At 55.5% G+C, this 18,453-nt stretch overlaps 1 protein-coding gene across 1 annotated transcript; it reads left to right on the plus strand.

Moving 5' to 3' along the window:
* The first annotated feature begins 1,262 nt into the window (after positions 1-1,262).
* On the plus strand, positions 1,263-5,344 carry NEUROD2 (neuronal differentiation 2). Its single transcript, XM_055330535.1, has 2 exons — positions 1,263-1,378; positions 2,540-5,344. The coding sequence occupies exon 2, from the start codon at positions 2,545-2,547 to the stop codon at positions 3,694-3,696; it is 1,152 nt and encodes a 383-aa protein (XP_055186510.1). The 5' UTR covers positions 1,263-1,378; positions 2,540-2,544; the 3' UTR covers positions 3,697-5,344.
* The last annotated feature ends 13,109 nt before the right edge of the window (positions 5,345-18,453 follow it).

The raw sequence follows: 18,453 nt of genomic DNA on the forward strand, positions 1-18,453 counted from the left end.
GAAAGGTGAGCTGTAAGAGAAAATAGCAATTTCCTACCTTCTTTATCAAGACGCCTGTCTGACCCTCCTCCCCTTTGTCACTCTCAAGACTGCTGGAGTTGGCTTCAGTATTTTCAATATTTTTTTTGTAGGGGGAGGAGAATGCTGAGTCTTCTCCAGGAACTTCAGGCAATTTCTAGCCCAACCCCCTCCCTTAAATAAGTCAGAGGGCCAGGAGAGAGAGCCACTGGTGGGATGGTTGCTTGTCTAGGAGGGGGAGGAGGTGGGGGTGGTGGGATGAGTGAGAGATTTCTGGGTTAGGAATCCCGACTGAGACCCTCTCCCTCACTCCCAGTGGTGGGTGCATAGGCCGATCCCAGAGGTTCTTCTCCACCCCCACCACAACACACATATGCCCCCAAACACCCAAGGAAATCTCTCTCATAGGCTGACTCCACAGATATACACACATGTCCCCACAGACACACACACACACGCCCATGCAGACGCACAGACATCCAGGCAAGTCTTTCCTTTTCTCTGTCTTTCCCTTGGTTTGAATTTCGTTCAGCCACATATGTTGTGTGTGCGTGAGGGTGGGTGGGGGAGGGGTAGACAGGGATGAGGGATGGCATGGTGCCAACATCTACCTATGGGGCTGGGCCAGGGACGCCCCCCATGCCCACCCTGGGAGGGGGCCTCAGCTGTCCCTTTGTGGCTGAGGGGATCCTCCTGGGGGAGTGGGGGCAAGCCTAAGCCTAGAGGTCCCTTCTCCAGACCTGAGGATTTGGTCCCTGACCCACCTTTGGGGGCCTGGAAGGGAGGAAATGGACAGAGCAGGACCCTGGAGGGAGCACAGAATTGGGGGCCACTACCCCCCAATTTCCAGCCTTGCCACCCCATTGTTCTCATGTGGGGGGCTCTCCACCCGAGGGGGGGCAGTTCCTCCCACCTCCCTCTCAATCCCTGCTTTCCCTGCGTTGGGCGGGGAGGGGAGGGCGGCAGAGATATTTATTTATTTCCTTTATTTATTTAATTTTTTTTTTTTTTTTGGAGTAGAGAGTGACAGATGGCGGCGGGTCCCGGGGGAGCCGGCTCTCCCCCAATGCAGACGCATGCCAATCACCGTCTCTCATGTGATAGCTGCTGCCCGTGACGTGCCAAGCCCATATGGCCTGGCATAGAGGCTGGTACCCCGCCTGGTAGAGATGCCACACTCGCTCCGCGGTTCGCATGGCGCTCTGAAGACGCCGGCGCCCGCCGCCTTGAGGAGCCGCTGCCCCCGCTCCCTGAAGATGGGGGAACAATGAAATAAGCGAGAAGATTCCTCTTCTCCCCCCTCTCTCTCTTGCCCCCCTCCCCCCCCTCCCCTCCCCTCTCCCCTTGACTCCTCTCCGAGGTAAGTTGTCCGAAAGGGAGCTAGATCTGACCCGCCGGGTGGGGGGTGGGGGGAGGGCGGCTGCTTTGGCCGACCACAGGGTCCCCAAATCCCCCCTTCCTGGGACGATGCCCCCTCATCGGGTGGGCATCAGAGGTGCCCTGGGTTCCCTCTCCCCTAGGGGCTGCAGCTCAGGGGGCTGCGGAGGGAGGCGTCTCTGCCTGCGATGGGTTTGGGGAGAAAAGCAGGATCATGGAGGGGGGGAGTGAAGGGGCTGAGATGAGTGACCCCCGCCATGGTTGTCCCGGAGGAACCTGCGACCTTTCCTCTACACCAAAAAAAAAAAAAAAAAGAAAAGAAAAGAAAAGAAAAAAGAAAAAAAGAAAAGCAAACAAATTTGATTCCCCCCCGCATCAACCCCGAAATACAACGAGATCCGAAGAGTCGCGAAGGAGGGAGGCAGTTCGAAGGGGGCAAAGGGGTCCCTGACCGCAGGGGAGACGGACGGGGCTCGCTGCTCTCGACCTCCTCCCCACGCCCGGGTTCCTCGGTCCTCGCCGCCCCGCGCTGGCTCCGGGAGCTGGGGACGCCACGGCTAGAAGAGACTATCCTCCCGCCTCTGGAATTGGGGCTGCGGGGGTGGGGGCCGAGCCGAGGGCGGCGCGCGGCCAAGTTGCAAATTGGATTAGGGAGCGTGGGGGTGAGAGCCGCGGGAGGGGTGGGGGAGCCGGGCCGAGGGGCCCGGGCCGCCAGAGCCGCCGAGCGGGGCTGCTGTCCCCACCCGAGGCCGCCCTGCCTTCCTCCACCGCCAGGATAGAGCCGGCGTTCAGGGCGAGCGCGCCGCCTCCCCCCGGCGAGGATGTCGGCTCCTAGCGCCCCGACTCGGCCCCCGGCCTGACCGGGAGAAGCCCGGGGCGCGGGCAGCGGCCCCTCATTCCGGCGAGGGGCGGAGCCGGGGCCCAGCGCGGGGGAGAGGGCCCGGGCGGGGATCCCGGGCGGGCGGCCGGGGCTGGGCTGGGCCGGCTCTGGGCGGGGCAGGCGGAGGAGGTGGGCGTCCCGAGTCCCTGGGGCAGGAACCCACCCCGGACTTGGGGGTGGCGGTGGGGGGGGGGCGGCGTGACCCCGGCGCGCCCCTCACTCAGTGCTGTCTGTCTCCCCTTCCCGCCCACGGGGCGCCCTCAGGCACCATGCTGACCCGCCTGTTCAGCGAGCCCGGTCTCCTCTCGGACGTGCCCAAGTTCGCCAGCTGGGGCGACGGCGACGACGACGAGCCGAGGAGCGACAAGGGCGACGCGCCGCCGCCGCCGCCGCCGCCTCCGCCGGGGCCCGGGGCTCCGGGGCCCGCCCGGGCCGCCAAGCCCGTCCCTCTCCGTGCAGACGAGGTGCCGGAGGCCGCGCTGGCCGAGGTGAAGGAGGAAGGCGAGCTGGGGGCCGAGGAGGAAGAGGAAGAGGAGGAGGAGGAAGGGCTGGACGAGGCAGAGGGCGAGCGGCCCAAGAAGCGCGGGCCCAAGAAGCGCAAGATGACCAAGGCGCGGCTGGAGCGCTCCAAGCTGCGGCGGCAGAAGGCTAACGCGCGGGAGCGCAACCGCATGCACGACCTGAACGCGGCGCTGGACAACCTGCGGAAGGTGGTGCCCTGCTACTCCAAGACACAGAAGCTGTCCAAGATCGAGACGCTGCGCCTAGCCAAGAACTACATCTGGGCGCTCTCGGAGATCCTGCGCTCCGGCAAGCGGCCCGACCTGGTGTCCTACGTGCAGACGCTGTGCAAGGGTCTGTCGCAGCCCACCACCAACCTGGTGGCCGGCTGCCTGCAGCTCAACTCGCGCAACTTCCTCACGGAGCAGGGCGCCGACGGCACGGGCCGCTTCCACGGCTCGGGGGGCCCGTTTGCCATGCATCCCTACCCGTACCCGTGCTCGCGCCTGGCGGGCGCACAGTGCCAGGCGGCGGGCGGCCTGGGCGGCGGCGCGGCGCACGCCCTGCGGACCCACGGCTACTGCGCCGCCTACGAGACGCTGTATGCAGCGGCGGGCGGCGGCGGCGCGAGCCCGGACTACAACAGCTCCGAGTACGAGGGCCCGCTCAGCCCCCCGCTCTGTCTCAATGGCAACTTCTCACTCAAGCAGGACTCGTCGCCCGACCACGAGAAGAGCTACCATTATTCTATGCACTACTCGGCGCTGCCCGGCTCGCGGCCCACGGGCCACGGGCTGGTCTTCGGCTCATCGGCTGTGCGCGGGGGCGTCCACTCGGAGAATCTCTTGTCTTACGATATGCACCTTCACCACGACCGGGGCCCCATGTACGAGGAGCTCAATGCGTTTTTCCATAACTGAGACCTCGAGCCGGCCCCTTTCTTTTTCTTTTGCCTTTGCCCGCACCCCTGCTCCCAGCCCCACGAGCGCAAGGGGACCCCCACCTATCCTGGCGCCGGGCGCGGGGAGCGGGCCGCCGGTACTGACCCTCTCTTGGGCAGTGCAGTCCTCTTACCTGTGGGTGGCCCGTCCCAGGGGCCTCGCTTCCCCCAGGGGACTCGCCTTCTCTCTCCCCAAGGGGTTTCCTCCTCTTTCCCACGGGCAGTTCTCCAGGGACTCCTCTTAGGGCACTCCCTGGAGACCACCCCCCATTTCCCAATCCCTACACTTAGGTTTCCTCTGCCCCTCCCCCTGCAAGCCCAAAGGCTTTGGCAAGGGGGCAGCTGAGCTGTGGGATACCATTTTCCCTCTATTGTTGTTGTTGTTGTTATTATTATCATTATTATTATTATTATTATAACAGACACCAAGCTGCCGAGGCAGAAAGGAGCCGGGCGCCCCCTCTTTCTTGAAGAGGGCAAAAGTCAGGGCGCCCGGAGCCTGGACCTGGAACGCCCTCTCCCAACCCCTAGTCTCAGCGTTTTGTGATTTTAATTTTGGCGGGAGGAAGTGTGGATTGAGAGGAAAGAGAGAGGCCAAGACAATTTGTAACTAGAATCCGTTTTTCCCTTTTCCTTTTTTTAAACAAACAAACAAACGTACAAAAAAAAAAAAAAAGCTAAGAGGCGACGGAGGCCGAACGCAGAGTCCGGATCGGAGAGAAAACGCAGTAAGAAGTTTTAGAAGCAATAAAAGGCAAAAAATACTACTACCAATAATAAAAAGACACAAATATCTATGCAAGGAGGTTCTGACAGAGCCTAGCGGCCCGGCCCGGCCCCGGGATGCCCCTCCCGGCCCGCGGGTCGCGCCGCCCAAGCGCGGATCTGTGCACTTTGGTGAAGTGGGGGCCGGTGCCGCCCCCTCCCCTCCCCACGTTCTTACAATCAGAGACTCGGAGATTTGGGGCCCCAGTGCCACTGCCCTCCCCCCGCCCCGTCCCCATTGTGCGTCATGCTGTTTTTTAAAAACCTGTTTCCAAATTTGTATGGAATGGCAAACTGTTGGGGGGGGTCGGTTTGGGGAGGGAGGGTTTGCATGAGAGACACACACGCACACCACACCGCACGCACACGCAGGCCTGGCGCGGGCATCGAGGGGCAGAGGGAGGAGAGCTCGTGGAACCCTCGTTCCCCGCAGGCAATCCTCATCCCGGGTTGAGGGTGGAGACCAAGACCTAGGGACAGCCCCGCCCCTGCCCGAATGTGCCTCGGTGGGCGCCAGGCGCCCGGCAATTTCCGGTGGCTGGAGAGGTTTTTTTGTCTGAGGCGTCCTCTTGGCTCAGGCTAGCAGGTGGGCAGGGAGAGGGCTGAGGGCTCCTTCTGGAAGTTTCCCAGAAAAGGGGGCAAAAGGAGAACCTCTCCCTACCGGAGGCAGATCAGGCATCCAAACACACGATGCAAAAATGCAAACCCACAGGCAACACACCCACACACTTACCTACACACTCACACGCAATTTTACCTTCCTCTTGTAGCGAAGATGAAACTCCCGTCGGACACCCGAAGTGCATTGCGTGTTTCTGTTCAGTTTAATGACGATTAATAAATATTTATGTAAATGAGATGCAAAGCCGGACCGGTTTCTCACGGTGGCCTCATTTCATTTGGGGGATTGAGCTGGGGCTCTGGGGGATGGAGACACAGAGTCAAGTAACTGTACAGAGGCCAGGTACAGTGACCCTGGACCTTCCTACTTGGGATTTCCACCCTGCAACCTTGCTCCCACCCATCCACTGGGCACCAAAACAGCTACACACACTGCCCCTCCCAGACCTTACACAAACTCATACACACTCCTAGCACAAAGCATTGCACTAATCTCCCTACACTCCTTCAGTTCCCAAACATGCACCTGTACCTCCTTTGAGAACAAAATATTTTTGCATCGCTAAGAAATGACCCAGTTGGGAACAGCCGGTCATTTTACAACACTCTGCCCACTCTTGCAAAAAACAAACAAACAAACAAACAAACAAAACAAGTGCATAGAGATAAAGAGACAACCATTTGAGCCAGAGAGGGATATTTTTAAATTAAAAAAAATTCTAAGGTCATGAGGATGAAATATTAATGTAGGAAGTCTTTTTAGTATAAAATTTATGTTTCCGTGGACTCAGGGGAATCAGCCATTTTTAGTTTCAGGAATGTTGAAATTTGTAGTACTATTGATGAGGTTGCAGGTGTTCCCTGAGCTGTATGAGGGGTCTGAATCTAGATCCTCATCTGGAAGAATGGAGCTTGAGGTCACCATAAGTTTCCCCTGACAGGACAGCAGGAAACCCCTGGTCTACACCTGGACAGTCTCCTTCTGGCCTGGTGCAGCTCCAGAGAGAGGGAACCCTCAGTCTAGGGAGGTGAAAGAAGAGCATCACAGAAGAGCTTGTTCTGCCCAGGCTGCTTCCCCATCTCACAAGACAGCCTCACAATTCTCTTTCTCTGAGCCTCACAAGCACAAGCATCTCTGAACTGACTTCCCTGAAAGGACCCTCTCCAGTGGGCACTGGACTCCTGGAATATTTGGAGGAGCGTGTGTGTGTCTAAATCCCAAAAAACACCACCCCGAAGTCTGAACACGGTTAGGAAGACCGAGACTGGGTTGCTTCTGACGCTGCTTACTAAAATTATTTAAAACACACACACAAACACTGTTGCTTGTTTTAGGGCTGAAATGGGGAGGGGGCATGCTGTTAGGGCTGGAGCTAGCAGTCAGGCAAGCTAAAGGGTTTTTAAAGATTGGATCCAAGAGCCCCAAAAGAGAGTGCCCTGACACAATCAGGAAAAGAGAAGGTAGTTGAAGGAGGAAGCCTTAAATGTGAAAGGGTCGATCGGATTATACTGTCTGGCCTTCAGTTTGGCGTCTCCCTTAAGTGACCACTTCCAAACACTGTCTCACCAGTGGAGACGATGCCCTCTCTCCTCCAACGGAGGACCGCTGCGGGGGACCAAGGCCCGGGGCTGGGAGCTGTCCGCCCCCCGGGTGCTGACTCTCGTCCAGTCTTGAGCCTTCCAGACGCAGAGGGAGGCCGACTGTGCCCGGCCCCACGGAGGGGTGGAGGTGGGGGTGGGGGGAGCGCGGCACAGCGAGAGGCCCTTTTCGACGCGCGGCCGGAATTCTGGGCAGAATTCTGCCGTAGTTTTCGGAGAATTTCACTGGAATCTTCTCAAAATTTCATCTAGAATTCTTACAGGATCATTTTCTCTAAACTGAGATCAAGAATTGAGCCCTTCCACCAAGGATTCACCTCTCTCAGTGGTCTAAGGGAATTTAATAAGCCTTGGAGCCATCCCTATTCTGGGAGAAAGGACATGACCCACCTTTCTCCCCCACGTCTCGCCTGGTGTATGAAGCTAGGCATAAATTCCAGACTCAAATCTGGAGTCTGGGATGCTCATGGCATGGGACAGGCCTGGCAGGGACAACTAGAGAGAAAGGGAACTCGGCACCTATCCCGAGGCCTGAATCTTATCCTGCCCTGGAAACAAGGTTAATTGGGCTTCTCTCCCATTCAGCCTGTTTCCCAGAACCCGCTCTGAAATCCCGGGCTGGGTAGCATCCAGGTGGCTTGGGGCCGGAAGCAAAAGACCCCTCCACGTGGCTTCCCTGGCCAGACCGCAGACTCCTACTCGCTTCACTCTTCTGGCTACTCCACGCAGCATCATTCGGCTTTTGAAGATGGATTCTAGCTCCTTCTGAAAGATGTTGAGGACTCTCAGGCCACTGCGTCAGTGGTCACCTTGGTCAGGGGTGGGGCGTGCCTGGCCCCCTTTTGGGGTGGGAATCCTGCCTGCACCTTCGCTTCCTGTGAATTCCACTGCTGACGAGAGCTACCCCTTTCCCAATTCCTGACCCTTCCCCCACATTCCCTGCACTCTGTCTGTGCTCTATCCTCCCATCACCCCCCCGCCCCAGCACTCAACTTCCCTGGTGAGATGGCAAGATGAGCAGGAGAAGAAGATGCGCGAGGACACGCGGCCCCAAACTCCCCCTCGCAGGTTGTTTCCTCTCGCTGGCTCTCCCGCTTGCATGTACACACAGAGAAGCTCCAGGAACAGAAGGAGGTGTGTGTGTGGGGGGGGGTAGAGAAAGCTAAAAGGGGCCAGAGCAGTAGGAGGGAGGGGGCAAGGGGAGAAGTCATAGAGAGGATGCCCTCCTTGCCCTAGCTGGAACAGCGGGATCTCCAAGCACGCGCTAGCAGGCTCAGCTCAACCCCTGGACTGTAGAACCTGAAGGGTGCAGCCTGGATCAATCAGGAGGGCATCTCCTCTTGATTTTCTCACCCCCATCCAAAGTCAAGCATTTGGAAATGACAGGAAAATGGAGATATTTCTGAGTCCAGGCCATTTGTCCATCAGGGGGGAAAGAGAGGATGAGCCTTGCTGCTTTTCTCCTCACTATTTAACCAGACACATTCTGGACCATGAGCCCCTGATGGCCAGTGAACCCCCAGCTCTGATTTTATCACCTAGTGGGACAATCCAATAAACCACTGAGTACAGTCCAGGAAAACTAACCCCATGGGAGTCAGCAACAGGGAACCCCTGACACTCCCCAGACCCCATCGGGTTGTGTATGCTTCTCTTTCTCTCTTTTATGGGAAAGTCAGTCCATGAATGCAAGGATCTCCCACAGAGGGCAGAGATTTCATTCCCTCTTGGATGACCTTTGCTTTCTCCTCTTCCCCAGAGTACTTAAACTTGAAGTTGCCTGCTCCTTAGAGAAATCTGTTGATTTAAGCAGATGTTGAGACTGAGGGATAATTCTAGATTCCACAGTTCAGTTCTCAAGGAAGGTGCGAAGAAAGGGACAACATGGGCCAGGCTTGACCAGCACTGGCCTCCAGCTCCATTCCCAGGATCCTCATATTACAGCAGGGGTCAGACCAGGACTCTGCACTTGACCTGCTCCTACGTGCTCAAAGGAGAAAGTTGCTTCTTATGAGATGTGGAAGGGGGCAGACCGGCCTCAGCTGTCACAACAGACTTCCCACCTCACAGTCCAAGACGTTGTCACCTTTTTTTTTCTTCAGGGCTGGGGCACGAAAAGCACTGGCCACAGAACCAGAGGGGAGGGGAGGACCTGGACTTTGAGAAACCTGGAAAGTCTGCTCCCCTCTTAAATACTGAATCAGCCTCTTGCCTCTCTGTCCTTCATCTTTAAAAATTCTGGGCAAAGTTGTCCTGGGTGAAAAGTGGTAAGAAAGGGCACAGACACCTGCGGAGGGCTGGTCTGCCTTTTGAAACTTTCTCCATCGTAGAGCACTGAGGTAGGAGCAGCCTGCCCAGGGAGTGCCAGCGGGAGAAGGCTGAGAGGAAGGCTGGGCTCACAGGCAAGAAGGCAATCAATTTCTCAGAGGGAGATGCCAGGGACTGGGGGAACCTTAGCCCCCCACTTCTGAGGAGAAGCTGGGGCGCTCACGGAGGAGGAAAGGACTAGGGAACCCCTAGACACTGGCTGTGCCAAGAAAGCTGGGGTATGCGTTGGGTGGAGATACTGCCCAGATGTGCACCAGGGTGTGGCTCTGGCACTGCAAACTCACCCGCCTGTTCCAGCGCAGGAGCGCAGCATCGACTCCCCAAGCCGGCTGGGGCTGCAGGTTTCCATACACGGAGTGTGTGCCTGGTGTTCGGTTATTCAAACCTTTCTCTCTGCTTGTCTCCACCTCAGTATTCATCTCATTCCTCTTTTTGGAATTAATTGAATTAGGACCGGTCTTTCCCAGGCTCTTCCTCCTCTCACCCGAGGCTGCGCTGGCCAGGAGGCCAGGGCTGGCAGGTCAGGTCCCGCCGGGCCCAAGGAACCCCAAGCCCCTTTGGGGACCCGCGTGCCAGTTCCTACCCTCAGCCAAGTCTTCGCCAAGGGCACAGCTGGGCGGGGTCTGGGCAGTCCGCCCGGCTTGGGACATCTGTTCTCGCCAGAGTCGCATTAAAGGCAAGGGGTGGGGGTGGGGGGCTCCGAACCAACCTTTCAACCCCAAGCCGTAGCCTGCTTTCTGGACCGCAGGCAGAGGCAGTGGGAGACACCGGACTCGCACAGTTTTCTCTTTCCCCCTTGGGAAAGCCCGAGAATTGGTATGGGGTAAGTGGGGCTTTCTCTCTTGCCTCCGTCTCTGCCTCTGGACAGTCGGATGCCACATCGGGCCTCACTCCTGGAGGGCAACAGGGTACTCCAGTCCCGCGGGAGCTGCCCGGGAGCCTCCGGAGGCTATGGCGCCTAGGATACTTCGGAGGCTTCGGCCGGCGGGAAGCCGCACGGATCCCGCTTGCAGCGAACTCGCGCTCGGCTCAGCTCCGAGGCCGAGGCGGGGGCGCTGCGCAGGGGAAGGGTTAAACACAACTCAATTAAAACTTCGAAAACACTTGGATTTATATTGGGGGGAGGGCGGTGCCTTTTTAAAAACCTGAGAAGGACTACAAAGCCCCCCAGGAAAACCAAACCAAAACCTTTAACTACTGATCATTTTGTAGAAAAAAAAAAATCCCTCAGACACTTCTCCTTTGGTACCACCACGGAAAAGCTCCCCCCTGGCCAAGTCCAGCGCCTGGACACCCCTTCACCACCCCAGTGCCCTGGCGCTGAGCCCAGGTCGCCCCCTGCCCACCCTTCGCTCCCGTGTTGGTGCCAGTCTGTGCCACTCAGCCGGTGCCCGGTGCCCGGTGCCAGGCGCGGGGGGAAGGCGGGGAGGAGCCGAGGCTCCAGCTTAAATTCCATGGCATCTGTTCATTATTATACAGTGAGGATTTTTATATGGACAGCTAAATTAAAGACAGATTTTTGCCAGAATTGCAGATCCCATAAAAATGATGACACAGGATGGGGGCTTTTTCTTTAAAAAAAAAAAAAAAAGATTTAAAAAACATAACCCGACAAAGCACAACCCAAATCCTTCTGTGCCCCTCTCCTCTGATGTCAGTGAGTTACTTTGGCCCCTTTGCCTTCCCCTTCTTCCACCAGCATGAGCTGCCCAGGGAGAACCAAACCCCAGAGGCTCTTCATGCCCTGCCTGCTCACAGATGCCCAGTGACCAACCAGCACTCTCCCACAGCTGCTGGGGCGGGCAGAGGCAGAATGGCCAGGTCAGGTGTGGAGGGTCAGGTTGGTAACTGGAGCTGGGAGGCAGTACCAGGAAGGGGTGGGAGTCAGGGGGCTTGACCTTTCTGCATTCCTCATTCAAGGGGCAGGCTGCATTTTTGGCTGGTTGCCAAGGCTGGGGGTGGCTGGTGAGGACCAGGCATGTGGGGCCCTCCATCCCCGTGCTTGGGACAGCACCCACTTCCCCCTCTCTAATAGAGAGAGTGCTACAATTATGGGGCACTGGGCACAATTTGCCCAGGAGCGGGAGTTCTGGAATGTCTACTTTCAGGAGATTCTAGAATGCTGGAACCTCCCCCAGGTTGGTGGCATTCTAGAACTTTCAGGGATTCGGAAATTCTGGGTTCTGTACAAGACCTCCCAGACTTCTGGGGTTCTGGTTGCAACGACTCAAATTTGAAGTTCAGGGATGGTTTCTGGGGTCTGGGGGTTGAGGGGGGCCGGATGGAGACTGGAAAAGTGTGGGCATGCAACAGGGGGAGGATTGCTAACGTGAGGGCCCCTCTCAGGAGCTCAGATGGGGCCCCCCAAACCAGTGAGGGTCTTTCTTAATTTTCTTTCATTAATCTTTCTCAGAGAAGAAAAAAAAATATCTGTGGGGTTCTGCGTCCTCCAGACAATTGCTCTGTGTGTCTGTAGCTCTGTCTGTGGGGCTGTCTGCTCGTCTCCCTCAGATTTGAAGCTGACAGAATTCATATCAGAAGAGCGAGCGCAGGGACATCTGTGTGCGGAATGACTGTGCCTACTCGAACCTGCCAATCGCTCCTGGCACGAGCTGGGTAACAAATGCCTGTTACCTCGGAATGCTGGCGGGTGGGGGGAGGGTGGGGGAGGGTGCCTGGCACCACCCCCGGCTGCCAAGCCCTGCCAAGGCCCCCTCCTGCCCTCCGCGGGCCCCGCCCCCTTCCCGGAGTTGGGGGTCCGCGGAATTGGATTGCTCCTTAATTAGCAGTGATTAGAAAATTTGGGTGTCTCTCAAACCCGGCCAGCCCGGGTATCCTTGGCCTCCCTGATCTCGATCCTCGCGCCCCTCCTGCCCTCCCTCCATGTTCCCCGGATTAACTCTGGGTTTCCACGGAGGGCAGGCAGGCGGCCAGTTGGGGGTGGGGTGGCTCACGGAATGCAGAGAAAGGGGTCTCTGGAGGGAAGAATGCCACGGCCGAAGTTGCCAGGAGGAGTTTCTGTTGCGAAGTGTGAGGCTCTGTGTGCAGGGTTTGCATAGACGCGGCTGGCGCGGGATGATGGGTTGTGAGATGGGGCAGAGAGCAAGAGGGGCAGAGAGACGCGGGATCGCGGGCGGAGAGATAGCGCAGAGGAGATGCGGAAGACAGGAAGGAACGAGAGGAAGAGGCAAGAGGCGGGGGCAGCGCCCACCGGGTTCTCTCCGCGCCGGGAGCCTCCGGGATTCGGGCCAGCCGGTGGCCGCGACCCCGCTGGCCTGCCCCGCCTCTCGGCCCGGGGCTCCGGCCGCGCTCCCCGATCCATCAGCAGGGTCTGCTATCGGAGGTGGGGGAGGGGAGGGCGCTACGCCACAGCCAGTGCCAGCTGGGGGTGGGGGTAGTTATTGCGAGGAGGGGCGGAGAGCACATCTAAAATTCCGAGACATCTGTTCACCCAGGGAGGAGACACTGGGCGCAAGAAGGCTGGGCGCCCCCACTCCGCCCGCTCTGCCCGCGGTTCCAGGGGCGGGACTCCCGCACTCCCCAGGCCCCTGCCCCCAACCACCAATGCTGGCCGGCTGAAGGGGGTGCTAAGCCAGGGATCCGGCTGGGGGGAGTGGAATTCGGGAGCTGCTGTCTTACTGGCGGGTCCTCGGAAGGGGAGAATCAGGGCTCAGGGGAAGGCTGAAAGGGAGGGTGTGGAGGGATGTCTGTCAGAGTAAATCTCCTCAGAGCACCCACAGAATACCCCCCCCCCAGATATACACATGCACATAGACCAGGCCATCATACACACTCAGATATGAATCCTCCCATTCCTTTGAACACACATAACTGGCCCCCTTCGCACTTCATCACTTATTCATTCAAGCAATCAGGGGTCTGCTGGGCTTGAGCTAGATATTGGGGAGATGCCTTCCTACCCATCTGGAGCAGTGAGCACATTCAGATACCCAAGTGTACAAGCCCACGCACTGTCCTCACACTCACACACTCTATTCTAAATGGGAGGGGGATGTGGAGGGAGGAAGTTCCAGTAACAACACCATCCTCCCTGTCTGTAGGCCGTTTCCCCAGGGGAAGCCAGGGCAGGGTCTAAGAACCTCAACAGGGAGCTCTCAACTGGCTGCCAGCCACTGGTCACCTTCTTACCTACTCTCTGTTGGCAGGAGACTCTCCCCCCAGACTTTGCCTGAACAGGCTCCAACCCCACTTCCCACCAAGCCTTGATGACCATCTCTCTCTTTTCCATGCCCTGACCTGGCACCTGCCCCTCCACCAGGGCTGCCCTAGCTGAGCCGACAGAGGCCAGACCTCTCAGCTGGGAAATGTCCATGTGGTTGCTACTTAAAAACTGATTTATGAGGCCGTGGCGGCTGCAGAGGCTTGGCCTGCGGTCCTGGTAGTAATCAAGGGCATATGCCCATCTCGCCTGGCACTGCCCAGCTTGTGAGCCCAGCCCTGGCCTCTGCTCTCCTGCTGGGAAGAGAGAGGCATAAAAGGTATCAAGTCCCTCTCTCTTCAAGCTATCTCTCTTCTCCTCCACTCTCTTCCTTTTCCTCCTCCTTCTCTTCTTCCCTTTCCTCTCTCCCTCCTCCCTTCATTCCTCCTCCTTCCCTCCCTCCCTTTCTCTTCCTTCTCTCCCAAGTGGCACGGACCAGCCTGTGTGCCGGGCTGGCGCTCACAGCTGCAGCCCATCTGCTATGATTGAATGGTGACAGTGATGAGACAGGAGCTGGGGGGAATGGGAGGACATGGGGGCTGCCCTGCCACACCTCACCCTTCCTTGTGCCAGTCCCCACATGCTTCCTTGACCTCCAGAATGAGAGCATCTATTTTGCCTGTGCAGGGTGGGGAAATCCCACCCTTCAAGTAGTAAGGGAATTTCTTCCCTCCAACCTAGATTCCTTAGAAGAAAGGGGTAGAAGGGTAGGTGAAAAGGGGGGAAGGGATTGGGATTGGAAGAGCAATCTGGAAGAAATGACCCATATGTTCTGTACAGGCTTGAGTGGGGAAGGCACTAGCACAAAATAGGGTGGAGTGCTGAGTCTGCCCAGTCTGGGCAGGGAGGCACTGATGTAGGTCCAGGATCCAGCTTTTTCAGGAATCCAGGAAAACATCCTTGAGGGTCCTTGGTGGGTACCCTGTTCCCTAGACCCTGTCACTTTCCCTACAATAGGGGTCCCCCCCAGTGCCCCAGAAAATCTGCTGGCTCTCTCTGTTTTTAGGAGTAAAATTCAAGAGCTGGGAAATCACAGCTCTCTGTGGCACCCAAAAGAAGACTCAGGTTGGACCGCAGTTTGTAGCAGGAAGGTCTATTTAAACATGAAGAAAAATTTCCCTGCTGATTCCAATGCAAGACCAAAATCTAACAACAATAACAGTGGAAACTAACATATATGTGGAGCTTATTTTATATCCACAACTGACTTACCTTAAGCATTATACACAAGCTAATAATTATATCAACCACCCTATAAGGTTGGGACTGTCATCATACTACATACTACAGACAAGGACAATGGGGCACATATGCCCAACTTGCATCCTAGGCCTGGCTCCTCTCTTAGCAGGAAAAAGAAAATAATTAGGAGGTCCAAAAATTTTTAGGAACATTATCCTTTCTTTTTCACCCCTCTCCTTCTGCCTCTCTTCTCCTTCTGCCTGCTTCTCACCCTCCATCAACCCAGCACCCTCTATCCTATGAATGCCCATACCTGTGGCTCTCTCTCTTCCTGCCACTGCTCACATGCAAATAGGTGGAGACACTCCCAAGAAGGCACTTACTGTCCCCATCCCACACATGAGGAAACCCACACACAGACTGGACTGAATTTCATTCTACCTTCCATGTTAGGGCATGTTGCTCCTCACATCTGAAGTTCTGGCCCATGGGGTCTCTCTGCCTGAAGCTCTGGGTGGAGAATGCCATTGTGAACAGCTGCAGGACCAGTCTGGACTTCCAGCTTAATCTGGGCCCCTGGGAAGCAATTTGCCTCACCTGGCATACTTCCCCTGCCCTTTCCCTGGACACTGGAGTCTGTTTGGGTGACTCATGCCCTCTTTCGTTTCTGCCATCTGCACCTCCATCCTCCCCTTTCCTCTTTCTCCAATCTCTTTCCTCTTCCCTTTCTTCTTTCATCCATCTTCATCCATCCTTTCTCCTCCCTTTCCTTTTTTTTCCTTCTTCATCTTTTCCTTCATTACCACTTGCCTAGTTATTACATAATAAGCCTCTTGGTCCTTGAAAATCCTCCTCCCCCACCAGGAAAGTGGGCATTCCTCATATTCCAAGAATTTCACAACTAAGGGGCTGTTGGTGGGAGATAATCCCTACTAGGCAATCCCATCAGAGAGGTTTTTATCTCAAGAGAGAGATATAGGAACCCATAATCCAATCTTGTGGATAAGCATTAAGCAGTCACTAAATCCCTACAATCCTCAGAACAAATCCAGATCCACATTGCTGTCCACTTGCCCAACACAAATTGGGATAAGAAATCAGGTGGGAAGCTTTTTGTGGGGTTATTATAGAACTTTCTTGGTATCTGCCTCCTTCCTCTACCACTTTAAGGTCTTCGGAGGCAAAGAGGCACCTGGAAAGGGACACCTAGAAGCCAAAGAAACCACACATTCAGGGTCACTCACCTGTCATAGTACCCTTACCAAACTCTTCCCATAATTAGCCCTGAAGGGCAAAGATGGCTACATCCTTCAACCTGAGTCTGCACTTAAGCATGGGTGGAGTCTGAAGTAACCTTCCATCCTCCCCTGCCTCTCCCAGTCCCAGTGTTTGGACATTCCTTGGTTCCTCTGGCATCCTTTCAACTCTCTATCTCCTTTATCCGTGAGTTTCTCCCTCTTGTCTCTTCTCTCTCCTCCTCTCCTGTCTTCTACCACCCATCCCAGGTCTCCTCTCATTTTTTCCCTGTCTTCTCCTTCTTTAAGGAGAAAGGTCCGGTTTCAGCACCACGGACAGAAACCCCGGGTGAGTTCGTCTCCTGGGCTTGCTGGGCAGGAACCTGAGGGGTTTGTTTACTTCAGACTGAGATCCGAGATCCGTGCAAGTGGTGAGTGCCCACGAGTTTCTCTGGGTGTGTGTGAATGTGCAATGTGTGTGCGTGAGTGTCCTCAAGGCTGTGTGAATGCCTGTGCCTCTCTAGGGCACACGCCTGTGGGCGTCTCTGGGTGCATCTGTGCGTTTGTATCTGTCTGTGCGGTGTCCCCACCTGCTCCCCATGTCCCTGGCTGAGAAAGGGGACGGGATGGGGACGCTCCGTTCTGGAGGTGGGGGAGGCAGCGGGTGGCTTAGTATCCCAGCCGGGCCTGGGGGCGTCATCCTTACCCAGACGTGCGCCAGGCACCATTTGGCATGTGTGCCAGCCGGCACAGGCTGAGGGCATTCTGCCCAGCATGAGGGGAGGTGCGGAAGAGGCAGGGAGCTAGGGACAGGCAAGAAGAGGTGGGGAGCTGAGCTCCGAACTCAACTCTGGGGCCAGGCCCTTTCAATCCTGCATGAATTTCAACCTCAGGCACATGCATGAAAAAATGTCCAAGTTAGTTGCCTTTGAGAGGACGCAGACAACCAGATAACCATCATGTCACACATACATATCCCAAGGGAAACGCACAGGAGGCAGGCCTGTTCTGCCTTGCACACATGTGTGCACACCAATTCCTGCACAAATGCACACACACATATACAAACAACTAAGCCATTCTCTGAGGATGGTGGATATAAGAATCAGCTCTCTGGATCACAGAGTAGGACCCCTCATTACATGGTTGGGCACTCACCTCCTATGATTTTAGGCAATGCCTCTAAGGATCTGGTAGCTCCTACAACAACTGGGCAGATTTGCCCAGCACAGTGCACGCCTGGGGGTTGTCATCAGGCATGCCTGCCCTCTGCACCCAGGGAAGAAAGTCTGAGAGAATACTGTTGCTTCTGTGCTTCCTCTGAGAAAGAATGAGCAAGGGGGAGAAGAAAGGCGTTCAAATGGCTCCTCCCTTTCATCATCCATGCGGTTTCATGCCCCCAGAGAGTCTGGTGTACTGGAGACAATGCTAGATTTCTCATCCCATTCTCAATGCTAACTGGCTATGTGACCCCGGACAGGTTATTTCTCAGTGAGATTTAAATATAATTCATGTAGGGACACCTGGCTGGTTTATTCAAAGGAATGTGCAACTCTTGGTCTCAAGGTTGTGAGTTTGAGCCCCACATGTGGTGTAGCAATTACTTAAAAAAAAAAAAAAAAAAAGGGCAGCCTGGTGGCTCAGCGGTTTAGTGCCGCCTGCAGTCCGGGTGTGATCCTGGAGACCGGGCTCCCTGCATGGAGCCTGCTTCTTCCTCTACCTGTGTCTGTGCCTCTCTCTCTCTCTCTCTCTCTCTCTCTCTCTCTCTGTGCCTCTCATGAATAAATAAATGGGGTCTTAAAAATAAATAAATAAATAAATAAAACTTTAAAATTTTTATTTTTTTTTGTTTTTTTTTAAACTTTAAAAATTTTATTTTTTTTAAATATTTTTTTAAATTTTTATTTATTTATGATAGTCACAGAGAGAGAAAGAGAGGCAGAGACACAGGCAGAGGGAGAAGCAGGCTCCATGCCCCGGAAGCCCGATGTGGGATTCGATCCCGGGTCTCCAGGATCGCGCCCTGGGCCAAAGGCAGGCACCAAACTGCTGCGCCACCCAGGGATCCCAAAACTTTAAAAATTTTAAATTTAATTCATGTAAAGGGCTTAGATGGAGAGATTTGTCATTAAATGGTCACTGTTATTATTGTTATATTAATACTATGGAAGGAGTAGTTAGCAAGATTGGATGGAAATAATGTAGCCAATACTTACAGCACAGTGTCTGACCCACAGTGGGCTCTCATTGAGTATGAGTACAGCACTAACTTAGTGGTAGAATTTCAGGAATTTAGGCAGTTAAAAGGGGCTGAAAATGACAGAATTTCCTTTCTAAAGAGAGAAGCATGCAGTCTCAAGTGAAACAGGAGGAATAGAAGTTAGACATACAAAAAAAAAAGCTGAAGGACACGGAGGGAAGCAATAGAATGGGGTGGTGAGAGGGGAAGCCCTCGGGGGTGAAGCATCCAGACCTCCATCCTTCAGGGCCAGGGAAGCCCCTAGAGAGTCTACATCCCAAATATGAATTCTCTCTCTAAGACTTTATTCATTCATTTGACAGAGAGAGAGAGTACGGCATGGGAAGCACCAAACAGAGGGAGAGGGAAAAGCAGACTCTCCACTGAGCAGGGATCCCCATGTGGGGCTTGATCCCAGGACCCTGGGATCATGAACTGAGCCAAAGGCAGAGGCTTAACTGACTGAGCCACCCCTGTCCCCCCCAAATCTGAACTCTTTATCCACATGACTTCCCACCTATTTCTTCTCTGGGCTTCCTCATTTCAGTA

The sequence above is a fragment of the Nyctereutes procyonoides genome, unplaced genomic scaffold, assembly GCF_905146905.1.
Source record: "Nyctereutes procyonoides isolate TBG_1078 unplaced genomic scaffold, NYPRO_anot_genome, whole genome shotgun sequence".
Lineage (NCBI taxonomy): Eukaryota > Metazoa > Chordata > Mammalia > Carnivora > Canidae > Nyctereutes > Nyctereutes procyonoides.

Excerpts from the sequence above, each read along its gene's own strand:
- NEUROD2 (XM_055330535.1), top strand. The coding sequence starts at position 2,545 with ATGCTGACCCGCCTGTTCAGCGAGCCCGGTCTCCTCTCGGACGTGCCC.